This window comes from Oryza sativa, chromosome 6, assembly GCF_034140825.1.
Source record: "Oryza sativa Japonica Group chromosome 6, ASM3414082v1".
Lineage (NCBI taxonomy): Eukaryota > Viridiplantae > Streptophyta > Magnoliopsida > Poales > Poaceae > Oryza > Oryza sativa.
Window position 1 is genome coordinate 11,045,303 of NC_089040.1, and position 14,112 is coordinate 11,059,414.

A 14,112-nucleotide genomic window follows, 5' to 3' on the forward strand; every position below is an offset into this window, starting at 1 on the left:
TAGGAATCACCCAATGACATAGCTTCTTAACCGGAAGCACGGCACATTCGAATGATTTAAGACTCATCTCTGCAGAGACTGTCCAGCTTTACCCACATGATGTCAACAGCTTGCAAGGCTGAGGACAACATAGCCGTTCGAGAGTCCCACTTACTACTAGTTACTGCCCAGTGGGATATTGATCCGTCCTAATAGTCGGGCACTTGCTGGGCCTAAGCAAGGCTAGACGGTCACTGCTTTCACGGGTTCCACCGTTGTGGATCATGTCAACCTGGCCGAAGCCCCTTCCACATGTCCACCCCAAACCAGCTCATAGAGCCACCCTACAGTCTTTCATATAGTGGGACAATGTACTAGGCTAAGTCTGATTACTCAGTCCTGTGGATGGGCGCAAATTACATCACTTTCCATGGCATAAGAGGGTAGTCCTTATATCCGGGGGAAAGCCACCAAAACTAGCACAGGCCCGTGCATACTTCAAGTGTAAATTTACACTTTCCACAAAATAATTATAACAATATGCATGGCCTCACACACCACAACATCCATCTTCACCCGGAATTAATCTTCCATATCACTCTAGGCGAGTGACTCATATCAAATAACACATTTTATATCACCCGACACACCACCACGTGACGACGGGTAAACCATGTATATGAGTATAGATATTTGGTGGTCTTATCCACTGGGATATTATTGTGAAGTATACAAATCTACACCTAGATTATCAAAGGGCGTGATATAGCAATCCATGGATTTGGCCAATAATAACAATGTAATAATGGGTAATAACTAAACTTACAAGTTTATTCAAAAATAAATTATACGCAAAATAATTTTATAAATACTCAATGCAGAAAATAACTAAGTGGTTCTTTACTAGGTTTTAATATGATCAAAGATTGAAACTGTGGCTTGCCTTGTGGAACGTGGCCTTCTGAAGCTTCAGCTTAGCCTTCTAGGTCCACTTCAGTTCCTGCGAGTCCAGTGGGATCTTCAACGCGATCTATCGTACGCACATGAAGAAACGACCAAATAAGCCTATAATAAAAATACTACAAATAAACGATAAAATAAATATTATGAATCGGAGCCTGAGCAAAAGAAAATGATAAATCGAGAGTTAAGTTGATTTGAATGGAAAAAGATTTATCCTATGGTTATGATTCATGGTCTGTGTAGTAGTGATTGCAATTTGATATTAACGCTATAGATAACAGAGGTGACAACTGAAATTGATTTGGTGTTTTAGAGCTCGAACAGGAGCAAAACATCTTAATAGAACTGTTTGGACAGGTTTTATTGTGGTTAGGCACTATTTAGGTGGATTTGATGGGGTTGGTTGGGTTCAACCACTAGGAAACAGTGTTGGCCGGCACTGTTCATCTTCTTCCCGTGGCTTTTCACGTGAGTAACAGAGAAGGAAGGAAAAGCTCCAGAGCTCCAGTGGGGAAACGGCGACGAAGACGATATCATGACGTGTTCCACAGGCTGACACCCCCACAGGATGTGGACGCTGGGCTGGAAGACAACGAAGCTAGCCGGAACGCGAGTTCCAGATCTGGAGCTATGGTGACACCGAGCATGGAAGTGGCATAGCTCCGGTGGCGAACGCGGGCGAGTGAGCGTGTCAAAACGGGTTCCCGGATGAGAAGGTTCCATTTTTGTGGTTAGTTGATATAGATGAGGCGCCGGAAAAACTGACCACGGTGGTAGCCATGGTGGTGGACAGGAGCACGATGGGAGCTCGACACAAGCAAGGAAAGAAGGGGAAAAAGGTTGGGGAAGTTCTCATCGATGAGAGGTGTTCCTGCGGTGCCGTGGTGCGGTGGCAGAAGATCGACGCCGGCGAAACGGCTGCACAGCCGGACTTGGCTCTGGCAGGAGAAGTTTTGGGATGAAAACGAGATTAGCTCTTGATGTCTACAGAGGGGCAGCCTTTAGCTCATTCACTTTGAAGGAGGGAAGGACTGGAGGAGGAGGGAAAACAAAGGAGGGATGGCTACGAGCAGCTGCGTGGCTGTTTTGGAACCGCACAGCGGCGTTCGCACGCGTATACGCGAGCCAGCATGAGACGGCTCAGACGGGCGTGTGCTGCGCATGGCGGAATGCGGAGCGGAGTAGGCAGGAGTGAGGCGGCATGCGGCTAGCGCGTGCGAACACAAGAAGGGCGCAGGACGGCGCGGGCGGCGGCTGCCTCGGCTCGGCCAACAGCAGTCGTGGACCAGCACAGCCCAAACAGAGAGATGGGTAAAGGAGGTGAATGAAAAGAAAAGGCGATGGGCTGGGTTAAGGTAGACTTTAACCCAGGGAGAGATAGTGTTCAAGAAATTTTTGAATAGATCTTTGGTAGGATATTTTTGAATAGGAAATCGATGAGACTGGGGATTTTAGAATATTTGCACGATGACTCCGGTATAACTTAAAATAAACACGAGCTCTTCTGATGATTTTGAGAATTTTGTTTGGGATATCTCGAATTTGGTTTGGAGAGGAAACTTAACGAAGTTATGCGGAAGGTGGAATCTCAGAGGGAACAAAAGAAGTATATGGATTGGGAGGCTCCAATTCGAAAGAACGAAGAACAATGACTTTAAATATTTTCGCAAAAATTTTACCCTGAAAAATCTAGTATGTTACACGTCAATGCCCACGATCACGGGTGAATGTGAGATGATTCTCCTAGTGTAGATTTGTTTGTCTATGATTTGCGGAAGTGATTTGTGGGATTGAAAGTGTTACTAGAATCGACCATGATGGCTGATGCATGGATGACCATTACATGGTATGAACTGGTCTTGTGTGGATCGGGATGTCCAATGGCAACATAGATCAAGCTTCCCGAATGGATGCAGTTTGTGCTTGAGGCTATGGATAGCTTTGGGGGCTGAAGAGATAGAGATTTTTTTTTAAACGATCGCGGCAAGAGTCTTGCCGAATATATTAGAAGGGGGAAAAACACAAGTTTACATTAGGTGTTTACAGATAAAATACGATGAACTACTTGAACAGAAGGCGGTGATAGAATAGGGATCAAGGTGGTTCAAAAACTACGTTACATTCTCGGCAGTCTTCTATGACAAGGTGCGCAGTCCTCTGTGCGTTGGGCTCTTCTCCCCTGAATATCTTTGCGTTTCTTTGGAGCCAAACGTGCCACCAGGTTTTTATTAAGGCGCCAATCCTTGCCTTGACTTCTTTTTTGGTCCCCCCCCCCCCCCACAGCAAGATTTCTCATCCATTCCGCAATAGTGGAGTGATTGTGACCATGATAGAAACCGCTCGCAGTAGCTACTTGGCTCCAAGTTTCCTGGATGAACTCACATTGTCTGAATAGGTGATCGGCATCTTCGAAAGCGCTCCTGCATAACGGGCAAATCCAACTACACTCCCAGTGTTTTATGAGTAAATTGTCTGCCGTTAGCACTTTGTGATGAAGTATGAGCCATCCTAAGAATATCTGCTTGGGAAGCGCTTGGGTTTTCCAATTGATTAGATATATCATGTCTTGCTGCGATCCTAGGAACTGAGCACGACAGGCGCTGCGGGCCGTATAGGTCGCAAAACTGGATCTCTTCCAGATGATCTCATCTTCCTCCCCTTGATCGAGCTCAACCTCGGTCAATAAGCTTCCTAGTTGGACCAGTTCGTGAATTTCCTCGACCATGGTGATTTGCCTGAAGGATTGAATCCAATTGCCATTTGTGCGTTCAGTGGAGACGTTCCTGCTTTTCCTCTTTGCTAGCTTGAAGAGAGCCGGGGTGACGTCCTTTGGGCAACGCCCCTTAAGCCAGTTATCTTTCCAAAAAAAGGTCTTAGTTCCATCACCCAAATGGATTTCAGTGCAGGCTTGGAAGAGATGAATATCCCTCTCATTGCATGGCAATTCCATTTTGTCCCAGGGCCTGGATTGGTCTTTCCACTTTATCTAGAGCCATCTTAGTCTTAGGGCAGAGGAGAATCTCTCGAGGTCGAGGATCCCCAATACCCCCATGTCCTTCGGTCTACAGACTATCTGCCAATTGACCAGGCTTGCTCGTGGTTTAACATTCTCGGGTTCATCTCCTTTCCATAGAAATGCTCTATGCATCTTGTCGATTCTCTTGATTACCCATTTTGGGGATAGAGATATGAGATCGGCTGATGCTTCATGGATGTAGAAAGTGAAAAGAAACTAATAAGGGAGCTGAGAAGAGAGTTGCCTCATGACAACCACTATGAGTAGGTGTGATGGGTAGAGGACTAGTATAGAGACTTCACCAATAACTTTAATCAACTAAACTTTGCCTTGTCTGCTTGAGTTATTGCAAAGCAATTCGTGGATAGGATCAAGGCGAGAGCCACTTTCCAATCACTTGTTAAATAATCCACACTTGGTGTTTTTGGAAAATGATTTGAAAAGTTTATGAAACAAACCTAGCCCACTTTGAAGCCTGGATACTCATATTTCTTATGGCTTGCTGAGTACTCTCATCCCTATGAAGAGTGAAGTAAAGTTGAAGATTAAGGTTTCTTTCCTAGTCCCAAGCCGTTGCTTATGCATTGAGTCTAATTAAATATTGTTGCAGATTCTCTACTTGCAGGTTACATTATCGGAGTTTTCCCCAAGGTGTGCCTCCTGTAAGGTGTAATTTATCTAGGTTATATTTAGTTGCAACGATGCATCTCCGTTAGCCATGGGTACCAGCATTGTGTCACAGGACTAGTACTGGCAATGAGGTTCCGCGGAAGTCGGTTCACGATAATATCTTGTGGCGCACCCTCTCTGGTGTCACTACAAGTGGTGCTAGTGCATGGTGTGACAATCTAAACGATGGAATAGCAAACTACTGAAAGATGAGGTGGGTAAAGTTAAATATTCGCACTTCTCCAAAACTAACCATTACCTACATATTTGAATACTAGAACTTCTAATCAAAACTTAGAGCACGACTAGAGAAGGTGGATCAAAACTACTAATCACAGTGATCGGAAGCCCAAGAGCATTGACCAGAACTTCTGGTCTAATCTCTCGGCTAAACAGAGAACATTGGCCGGAACCTCTGGTTATAAGTACTGGAACATCTGGCCCGCATTAAGAACTAATACCATTTTGCCATGTGAGTATAGTGCATGGTGTATCTCACTTAAGATCAAGCATATTTTGAGCGCTTGGAAAACAATTTAGTCCTTCAACATGAACCCCTCTTAATAGTACAATCTTCCAAGTACTCAATTTCAAAATAAAATGGAATTTAAATCATCTTGAGTCCTTTTTACCGCTTGCTTTAATTTTGTAGGGGCTCCACGACTTAAGACATTCATCGTCAGGACTAGCACATGTACTTTAGCTCAATTGAACCAATAATACCTTAATTGTCATGTTATTAATCATCCAAAACCCACTAGGGCCTAGATGCACTTTCAAGGGGTGGCTGTTGCTAGGGCATGTGTTGCCCATGAAGTTGACTGAGGGGAAAGAAATATTCCTTTATCCCAAAATATTGTCATAGAATAAATACTAGCTCAACATAGTTGCTAAATTATATATACTCTCGTCTGGTTGAAAATAATTGTCATTTTGGACAAGGATATACAGTCTCCAAGAAATAACTTTGACCACTATACATATGGTCTCCAAGTAATATTCTAGAAGTTATCCATAATCAAAATTTATAAAGTTCAAAAACATTCTTGTCCAAACCGAAAATTATTTTCAGCCTGGAAGGAGTATTAAACATACAGGTCCAACACTAGACCAACAAACAATAATCCCACAATTCTACCTTGATGGCTCGATCGAATAGATGTGGAGACAAGGATGCTTAAGAACAAAGATGTAGTAGATAGAGAAAACAAACCATAGAAAATGGCCATATATAAGCACATAGCATTTGTGTATAACAGATGAAAAATGTTATCTAAAGATATGGATATAATTATTGGCAAAGATAGACATAGAGGAAATTAGGAGAACACAAGCATAGAAAAAGTAGAAAAACAGAGAAATTATAAACCTAGTAGTACATTAGTACATCATTTGTTTGATAGTACAACTAGTATGTAGAATTACTGGGCTGAAAATGCATCTCACTGAACAACATTGATGGATGGATGGAGTCCCACACAGACCCCACGCGCCTGATGCAAACCATTACCAAGTACTTGAGACTCAGGATCCTCAGAAGCAACACGATGGTTGGCAACCTGGCTCAACTTCGATAGCATAGCATGGATTGAAATGTAGCCTAGAACAAATATTGCCATCGCGATGACATATCCAGATGTGTCCCAATCCCTACTAGAGCCAGTACCATAGGCTACCAGGAGTCCAATCATGTCGAGAACAACTGTCGTGTTCATTGCCTTCAACAACCACTCATTGACATTCAGTTTTAGCGACTCTGGCAACAACAAGATGATAACAATGATAGACGCCATGAAGGAAATGGAGTTACTGTAGAAGAAGGCGTGATACCGTAGCTTTTGCTTGTCATGCAAGACTGGGTCACCCGCAGCATGCCCAGCATCATCATTGCTCTGCCACACGCCACCCGGTGGGTGCAAGCCGGCCTGGTAGGTGACACTCGCTGCTAGAATCCCCAGTAGCATCAAGTTCTTGCGCTTGGTGTACTGTTTACGCTTGATGTCATTCGTATTAGGTACTTCCGCTTCATTTGTTCTCCTGTTCTGCGTGCCCTGAGATTTCTGGTGCACCACGAATGCTACAAGAAGTAAGACCAGAAAAATGAATAGCAAAACGAAGATATATATGGATGTCCGCATATGTTGTGAGCTTCCGGCAGCATAGGCACCCATGAGACCAAACATGCCAGCCACCATGCAAACAGAGAGCGCATAGCTATGAATGGCTGGCCTATACAAATTTGGATTGACCAAGAGTATGATAAGGGCGATGGATGACATGAAGCTTGTTGTGTTGCAGTAGAAGAAGGCTTTGTAACGGCGTGGGTGGTTGCTAAAGAGGACTGGGTGACCTGCATGATAACCATGTTGTTTATCATCATCTTGCCAGCAGCCGCTTGGCGGGGTTAGCCCAGCTTGATAGGTGATGGTTGCACATAAGATCGCAAAAAGGAGCAACCTCTTGCGCCTCTTTTCCAGCAGTGCATTGTCTTCACCTAGCATACTGCCATCATTGTGATCTAGTGTGAAGAACACGATATGGATCACCACATACACCAGCACTGCACCAGCTATGGCCATGACATTTATGGAGGTGCTTGCATCCCGGCAGCTACCAGCTGCATATGCACCCATGAGCCCAAATAAGTCTAAAATCATGGCTGCCTCCAGTGCATGGCGCTTAAGCAGAGACTTGCTCTGCACCAGGATGATGGCGAGTAAGGATGCCACGAAGGCAGTTGAGTTGAAATAGAAAAATGTCTTATACCGCTTAGCATTAATTGTTAGGAGAATTGGGTCACCAGCCTTGTGGCCATCCTTGTCAACCTGCCAATAACCACCCGGCGGGTCAAGCACTGCTTGGTAAGTTATGGTTGCTGCCAGAGTGGCGAGCAATAGAACAAGAGAGCGAGCCTTCTCTAGAGCTTGGTTCAGTAGCTTCTCCCTAGTAATTGAAACCAAAGAAAAGTAAATGGATGATTGTCTAATAACAAAACATAAAATTAAATGTGTGAGTAAGCTTTTTTACATGTTTTGGGAAGGTAGGGAAAGGTACCGTCGTTTACGAGTATGCCTAGGAAACACTATACCATTCCTTTAACGGAATATTATACGTTGACGTCAGTATGATACAGTATGTAATAGACCTGATAGCTATGATATCAGACTTGATATAACCTGGTACTAATGTTATACGGTACAAAATACCTAATACCATACACAATACATGTAGGTACCAGTGTATTACGTATGTCAATATAGATTTACCATCCAACACTATTGATACGGTAGCACTAAGGAGGGAGGTATTAGGAAAGGTCATCATGGATTAACATTAAAAATGATCGTACGTACTTTTTCAAGAACAGTAGATCAAATAAACACTAAATAATTTTGTTTCACACTGAGACTTAAAGAGAATTATCAAACTCTAAGATCTGTAAAATGAAATATTCTCGTGAGACGACGACATATACCTGTCATCATTAGCCTGGGCTAATTCTCGGGCCGGTTGCCTGAGATGATATCGCCGTTCTTTCACCGAAGAATACATCCCAGCAAGCTTCTCCGACATGCCGGTGTTGCTAAGTGCGCGCGCGGCGCACGCGACGACGGCCAGATGGATGGCAATGTAGGCGAGGACAGCGCCGATCAGAGCTACTACGTAGGCGGTGGTGTGCGCCGCCCTGGAGCTCCCGGCGGCGTAGGCTCCGACGAGCCCCGCCAGCGAGACGAGGACGCACCCGTACAGCTCCCAGGCGCGCACCGTGCCGTCGCGCAGCTTCCGGTCGAGGAGCAGCACGATGACGAGCAGCGACGCGACGAACGCGGTGGTGTTGCAGAGGAGGAACACCGTCAGCCTCGCCGGGTGCCTGTCGCCCATGACCGCGTCGCCGGCGCGGTGGCCGGCGGCGGCGTCCGAGTCCGACCAGAAGCCTCCCGGCGTGCTCAGGCCGGCGACGTACGTGAGGCTCGTGGCGAACGTGGCGAGCAGCAGGAGCACCTTGCGCGACTTCTCCTTCACGACGTGCTCGTCGCCGTCGTGCTCGCCGGCGGGCAGCGAGGCGAGCACCACCTGCAGCGCGACGTAGACGACGACGAGGGAGACGAGCACGACGGTGAACGTGGTGGTGGTCCTGTCCCGGCACGTCCCCGCGGCGTAGGCGCCCATGAGGCTGACGAGGTCGAGCACCATGACCGCGCGCAGCGGCATCACGGTGACCCGCACGTTCCGCTTCTCGTGGAGCACGGCGAAGAGGAGGATGAGGACGATGACGACGAGCGACGACACGAACGCGGTGGCGTTGCAGTAGAAGTAGAGGAGGTAGCGGCCGTTGTAGTGGTCCCTGATGACGGGGTCGCCGGCGAGGTGGACGCCGTCCTTCGCGTCCGACCACACGCCGCCCGGCGGGCTGAACCCGGCGCCGTACGCCACCGTCGCCACCAGCGTGGCCAGCAGCAGGAGGTACTTCCGCAGCGTGTACTCCCATGGCTGCTCCTCCGCAACATTCCCGGGCGGCGGCGGCGGCGGCGGCGGCGGCATTGGCGAAATCTTAGTGAACTCAAGAGGAAAGATTGATATGGCTTGTACACTTGTACACTTTGAGCTGGACTCATGCACCCACCTCCAAATATATAGACAGGAGAGAGTAGGGGTGCTCTGCTAGTGCGCGGCTGACCGTGTGGGAAAAAAAATTTTACGCGGCAGTGCCGCACGACGCTTCTCGTGCAACACCGTATGAATTGGTGATGCTGTATCCTACTGCTGCCCATGCGAGACTTTTCTTTGAGCCGCTAATTTAGCTATATTGGCTCGGCTCAAAGAAAAATCTCGTGCGGATAGCAGCAGGACACACGTCGCTAGTTCGTAGGGTGTTACATGAGAAGCATCACGCGGCACTGCCGCATAGAATTTTTCTTTTATCGGGTGCGGGTGTGGGCACGCTGGCAGTCTGCAAGGGAGTGGACTCTCGAGGGAACATCTCCTTGTTATTTGCATGTCATCTAATAGTTGTAGAAAACTTAAAAAAAATTTAACTAGATAGATTTATATGTGGTACTCCCTCCATTTCATATTACAAATCGTTTGACTATTTTTCTAGTCAAACCTTGTTAAATTTAACATTGAATATATTTAGATAATATGTTTGTTTTATGTTGAAAATACTACTATATTTTTCTATAATCTTGGTCAAATTTAAAAAAGTTTAACTAGAAAAAAAAAGTAAAACGACTTATAATATGAAACGGATGGAGTATATCACTCCAAAAACATATAAAATTTAACTTCTACAAGTTGTAAAAAAACAAGTTAAACTATGGCTAGTTAACGTATATTCACAGTCAAATTGGTTTTTCATTGCAGCTTGTATATTTGTGGAGTGATTTATCACATATTAGTCTATCTGGTTGAATCTTTTTATATTTTTTCATAACCATTTAAATGACAATAGATACAATGAAGGAGTGTCGTCCCTTTGAGAGTCAGAATTGTAGCCCTTATGCATATACGTATAAATTGATACAAATATATAAAGAAAGTTGCCACGCGATCGCGCAAGCAGAGTAGAGAGTGGTACACTAAGTCCCTGACTCTGTCAAGAGAGACTTGACTCTGTCGGTCGTCGTCGACCAGCTGTCTAACACTTCAAAAGCAAGATATATAATCGCATCATGATCAAAGTAATTAGATATATCCTCTATTCGTAAACTATGGTTATGTCGATCCAATTAATTGCAAATCTTGAAAAGAATAATATAAACTCCAAGGTCAGATCATTAACTATACGTGTGCCACAAGGACACGCGCGTTCATTCCCTCCGTGACTTTCAGAGTCTTGGAGGTTTCATACTTCCGTACGTAGAGGTGGACTTAATATAACTATCGAAAAACAATACTCGACGTTTGAATTTTTTTTTTCTTAATTTATATTCATTGAGGGCGATTTGACTATTTTTTTTGAAAATTTATGTCACTTTTTTTATTTCCTTGAATAACAACATAGTAGTTGTTTTTCATCAGTACTCCCTCTTTCCAAGATAAAAAAGTTAAGCAACAAACTATTCTAACCTGGAAAAATTGAAAAAATGCTGAACTACATGATAGAAACTTACAATTCCAGTACAGGTAAAAAATATTCAAACTCAACCATGTAGCGCCAAAATTCCAGTTTAAAAGAAGTAACATATATTACATATTGCATAACTCTGCAATTTAGGGCTTAAGAATGTACAAAATTTTAGGCGCTTGAAATCTAGCAGTTCCCTTAATTATATTTATACTCTAATAAGTTTGCAGTACTATGAAGTAGTTTTTTAAAGATAAGTTTGCACATATTTAAGTTTTCAAATTAAATATCTAAGAAGTCATTACCAAATATGATATATAGAATCTTGTCGAAAACAACAAGTGGTTTTTTACCGGATGACACGATAGAGCGCGTTTCTCCGGAGTAATGATGGATGTATGCACCTTGAGCGGTGTGAGTCAAGTAATTAACAAGTTGTACACTAATAACATACTTAATATAGAAGTGGAGCTTCAGCCCATGATTAGCGTTTGCTTAACTATGTTTTCATTTTTGTAGGTGTACGAAACGTAGGAAAAGGTAGTAAACAGGCTAACCTGATCAGAAAACAGCAGCGGAGATTACACTCGGACAAAATCCGTTTGCAGCGGCAACCAAGACAGCATGTGCATGCCCTGTCCGTCCAGTACGAGTGGATCAACAGGTCAGGCACCTTGATGATGATACTATGGTGGTAGATGAGACTGAAAACATATCTCCTAAGGTGCCATCCTTTTCCTTTGTTTTGGTTAATTTTTCACTTTGGAACATATATTTAGGATAAAAGATACACATGGATAAGAAAAACGTAAGATTTTTCTCATGCATAGAAAATTACACGGAAGGTACAGAAATGACCTCTTCCAATAAAGGAAAGAAAAAATACAGGCACGCCGAAGAAAAATACAGGCATCAAAAGAAACATATAGAAAGAATTTTTTCCGAGAGGTTTGGATCCCATACTAATTATAAATTAATTCTCAAAAATCACTATGATTTGAGACCGTCCCAAGAAATTTTGAAGAAATTGGAATTTTATAAGATTTTGGAATGGCTATTCCTTTACACCAAATGGACATTTATGAAAAAAAATTGTAGTATTTTAACGAGTAATACTTACGTATGTACTAAGAAATCTTTACTAAACTCTTACTAACAAAATCTCAACCATTGGATTTAGTGGGTTGTTATAAAAATGAAGTTTCAACCACATTTGACATATCAATTTAATATGATGTTTGCAAACACGTTTTTTACATGTATCCTTTTTCTATTTGAACCCTATAAAATTCCTCTAAAACTCCTTGTTCTAAATTGGATCCCTTAGATTTTTAGTCGTTAAAGCACTTGTCGTGCGGAGCAGTTACCATGCAAAGTAGATGTACTTCAAACCAATGTGTCATAAAATTTTACAAACTTTTTTCGTAACTATTTACATGTGTTTTGATGAGAAATGATGGGATGACTTCTAAAAGTCTCACGGGATAAAAATCACTTTCCATGCATCTGGTGCGTGCCAAGACTCAACTAGGGATGATAGAGAAAAATAAATACGGATACCATTAGCAAATACTTCTCAGATAGTCCGAATATAAATATTTCTTAGGTAGTCTGTATACAAATACAGATATAATATCAGAGTTTTCGACGGATACGACTATCCAATGAATAATACTATTCGGATATCCGCTAAAGACATAAAACATACTTATTTTGTTTCTAACTCTAGACCTTCAGCATACCTATTTAGATTTTACTAGAGCTTTATAAATTATACCAGTCCACACTATTAATATTATTTAAACTTTTAAATATTTTATAAATTTGTATGATAATATCAGTTAGAAATGTACTTATACAAACGATGTTGTACATGTTGAACTTAATTAGCATTGCTTATTCTTCGATCAAACTTTTTATATAAAACGAGCTAATTATGTGTGATGCTATTTGTTTTTGTCACAAGTTTAGGTCGTTCTTGTGTTCCGAGAAATATTTATTTCTGTACTCTTGTTTAATCATATTAGATCCTTATTTATATTCGATACGATTTGTATTTATTTCTATATCCGAGCTATTCATATTTGTTTTCTATTAAAAAAACAAAAAAGAATATGTTACGAGTATAATCCGTCCTCCATTCCGTATTCATTCCTAGGACCTTTGACTACCGAAAGTATGTAGCCGTTGTGCATTCGAGTTCAATGTTTGCAATATAACATTCGTTAGGTTCGCCAGGTTTAGATCGCCAGGTTTAGATGAGTAAGAGCATCTCCAATAGGCTATCTAAATTAGGTTCTCCAAACACTCATATATCCAACTCTTCATCTGATTTATCAAATTAAACTCGTTGCTTACTCTGACAACATCTCTATCTACCCTCTCTATTCTAAGTCTATGATAGTGCGATTCATATGTCAGTCTCTCCACCATCCTCACAACCACACATCCTTCAATCCTTCATGCATCCTGAGTTAGCAACCATGCTGGGAAGAGGGGAGAAGGCAGCAGCGGTGGCAAGTGGCGAGAGGAATGGATAGCCACCGTCGTTGGTGGCAGATGGCGAGAGCAGAAGAAGACGACAATGGCAGCGGCGGCAGCACCAGCTGCGATGGTGGTGAGCTCGCGCTGTGGGAAAGGTGGAGCTATGACAGCCTGTGATCTCGGCCGGCAGCGAAAGGAGCAGTTACCTCGGCTGGCGACGCTGTGACGACTCAACTGTGGTGCCACATCGTCATCTCGCTCCGAGCCATCCAGCCGACCACCGTCGTGTCATTGTCTCGCACTCACTACTCCCTTGCCACCGAGCCGCCATCGCGCCCTCGCTCTTCCCTTTCCAACATCGTGTTGTCTCGCCGTCGAGCTACCCTATCGCCCTCGCTGTGGAGCTGCGTCGATCTTGCGCCCTCGCTCCTCCCTTGTCGTCATTGCCTTAAACGAAGAAGACCCCTGGGCCACCTTGCGAAATGCCGTGTCCTCCTACCGTCTCTCCTCCCTCGCCGAGCCACCCTCGCCCCATCTCCTCTGGCCGCGGGTAAAGGCTGGCTTGATGGAGCACTGCCGGATGGCTGCCTGGCAAGGAGAGAGAGCTAGAGAGGGGGATAGAGTCATGGGGCCCACGGTTGGCGAGTGATATTGGGTGGCCAAATTATGTCAGGGATTGGAGAGATTTGGCCAGCGGGTTGGAGAGGCTGTTGGAGCACTTTTTTTTTATGGAGTTGCCAAGTTTTAGCTTGGAGGTGCACTTAGAGTCTGTTGGAGATGCTCTAAGTTGCTACTTGCTAGCTGCTGGTTACAGCGACTTCGTCCAAACTAACTAAATTTATGTGGCATGTAAAAGAGCTATAAAAACGTTATGGTTAATTAATATTAATTATTATGACCTTAAAATAAAAATTTATTTAATTTTTAAAAGAAT

At 43.6% G+C, this 14,112-nt stretch overlaps 1 protein-coding gene across 1 annotated transcript; it reads right to left on the reverse strand.

The window, feature by feature from the left end:
* Nucleotides 1-5,897: 5,897 nt before the first annotated feature.
* On the reverse strand, nucleotides 5,898-9,224 carry LOC4340801 (uncharacterized). Its single transcript, XM_015787013.3, has 2 exons — nucleotides 8,103-9,224; nucleotides 5,898-7,570 (listed from the first exon to the last, which is right to left on the reverse strand). The coding sequence occupies exons 1-2, from the start codon at nucleotides 9,167-9,169 to the stop codon at nucleotides 6,070-6,072; spliced, it is 2,568 nt and encodes an 855-aa protein (XP_015642499.1). The 5' UTR covers nucleotides 9,170-9,224; the 3' UTR covers nucleotides 5,898-6,069.
* Between the last annotated feature and the right edge of the window lie 4,888 nt (nucleotides 9,225-14,112).

Excerpts from the sequence above, each read along its gene's own strand:
- LOC4340801 (XM_015787013.3), bottom strand. The coding sequence starts at position 9,169 with ATGCCGCCGCCGCCGCCGCCGCCGCCGCCCGGGAATGTTGCGGAGGAG. Across the intron at positions 7,571-8,102 it reads GCCCAGGCTAATGATGACAG|GGAGAAGCTACTGAACCAAG; the intron begins GTATATGTCGTC and ends TTCAATTACTAG.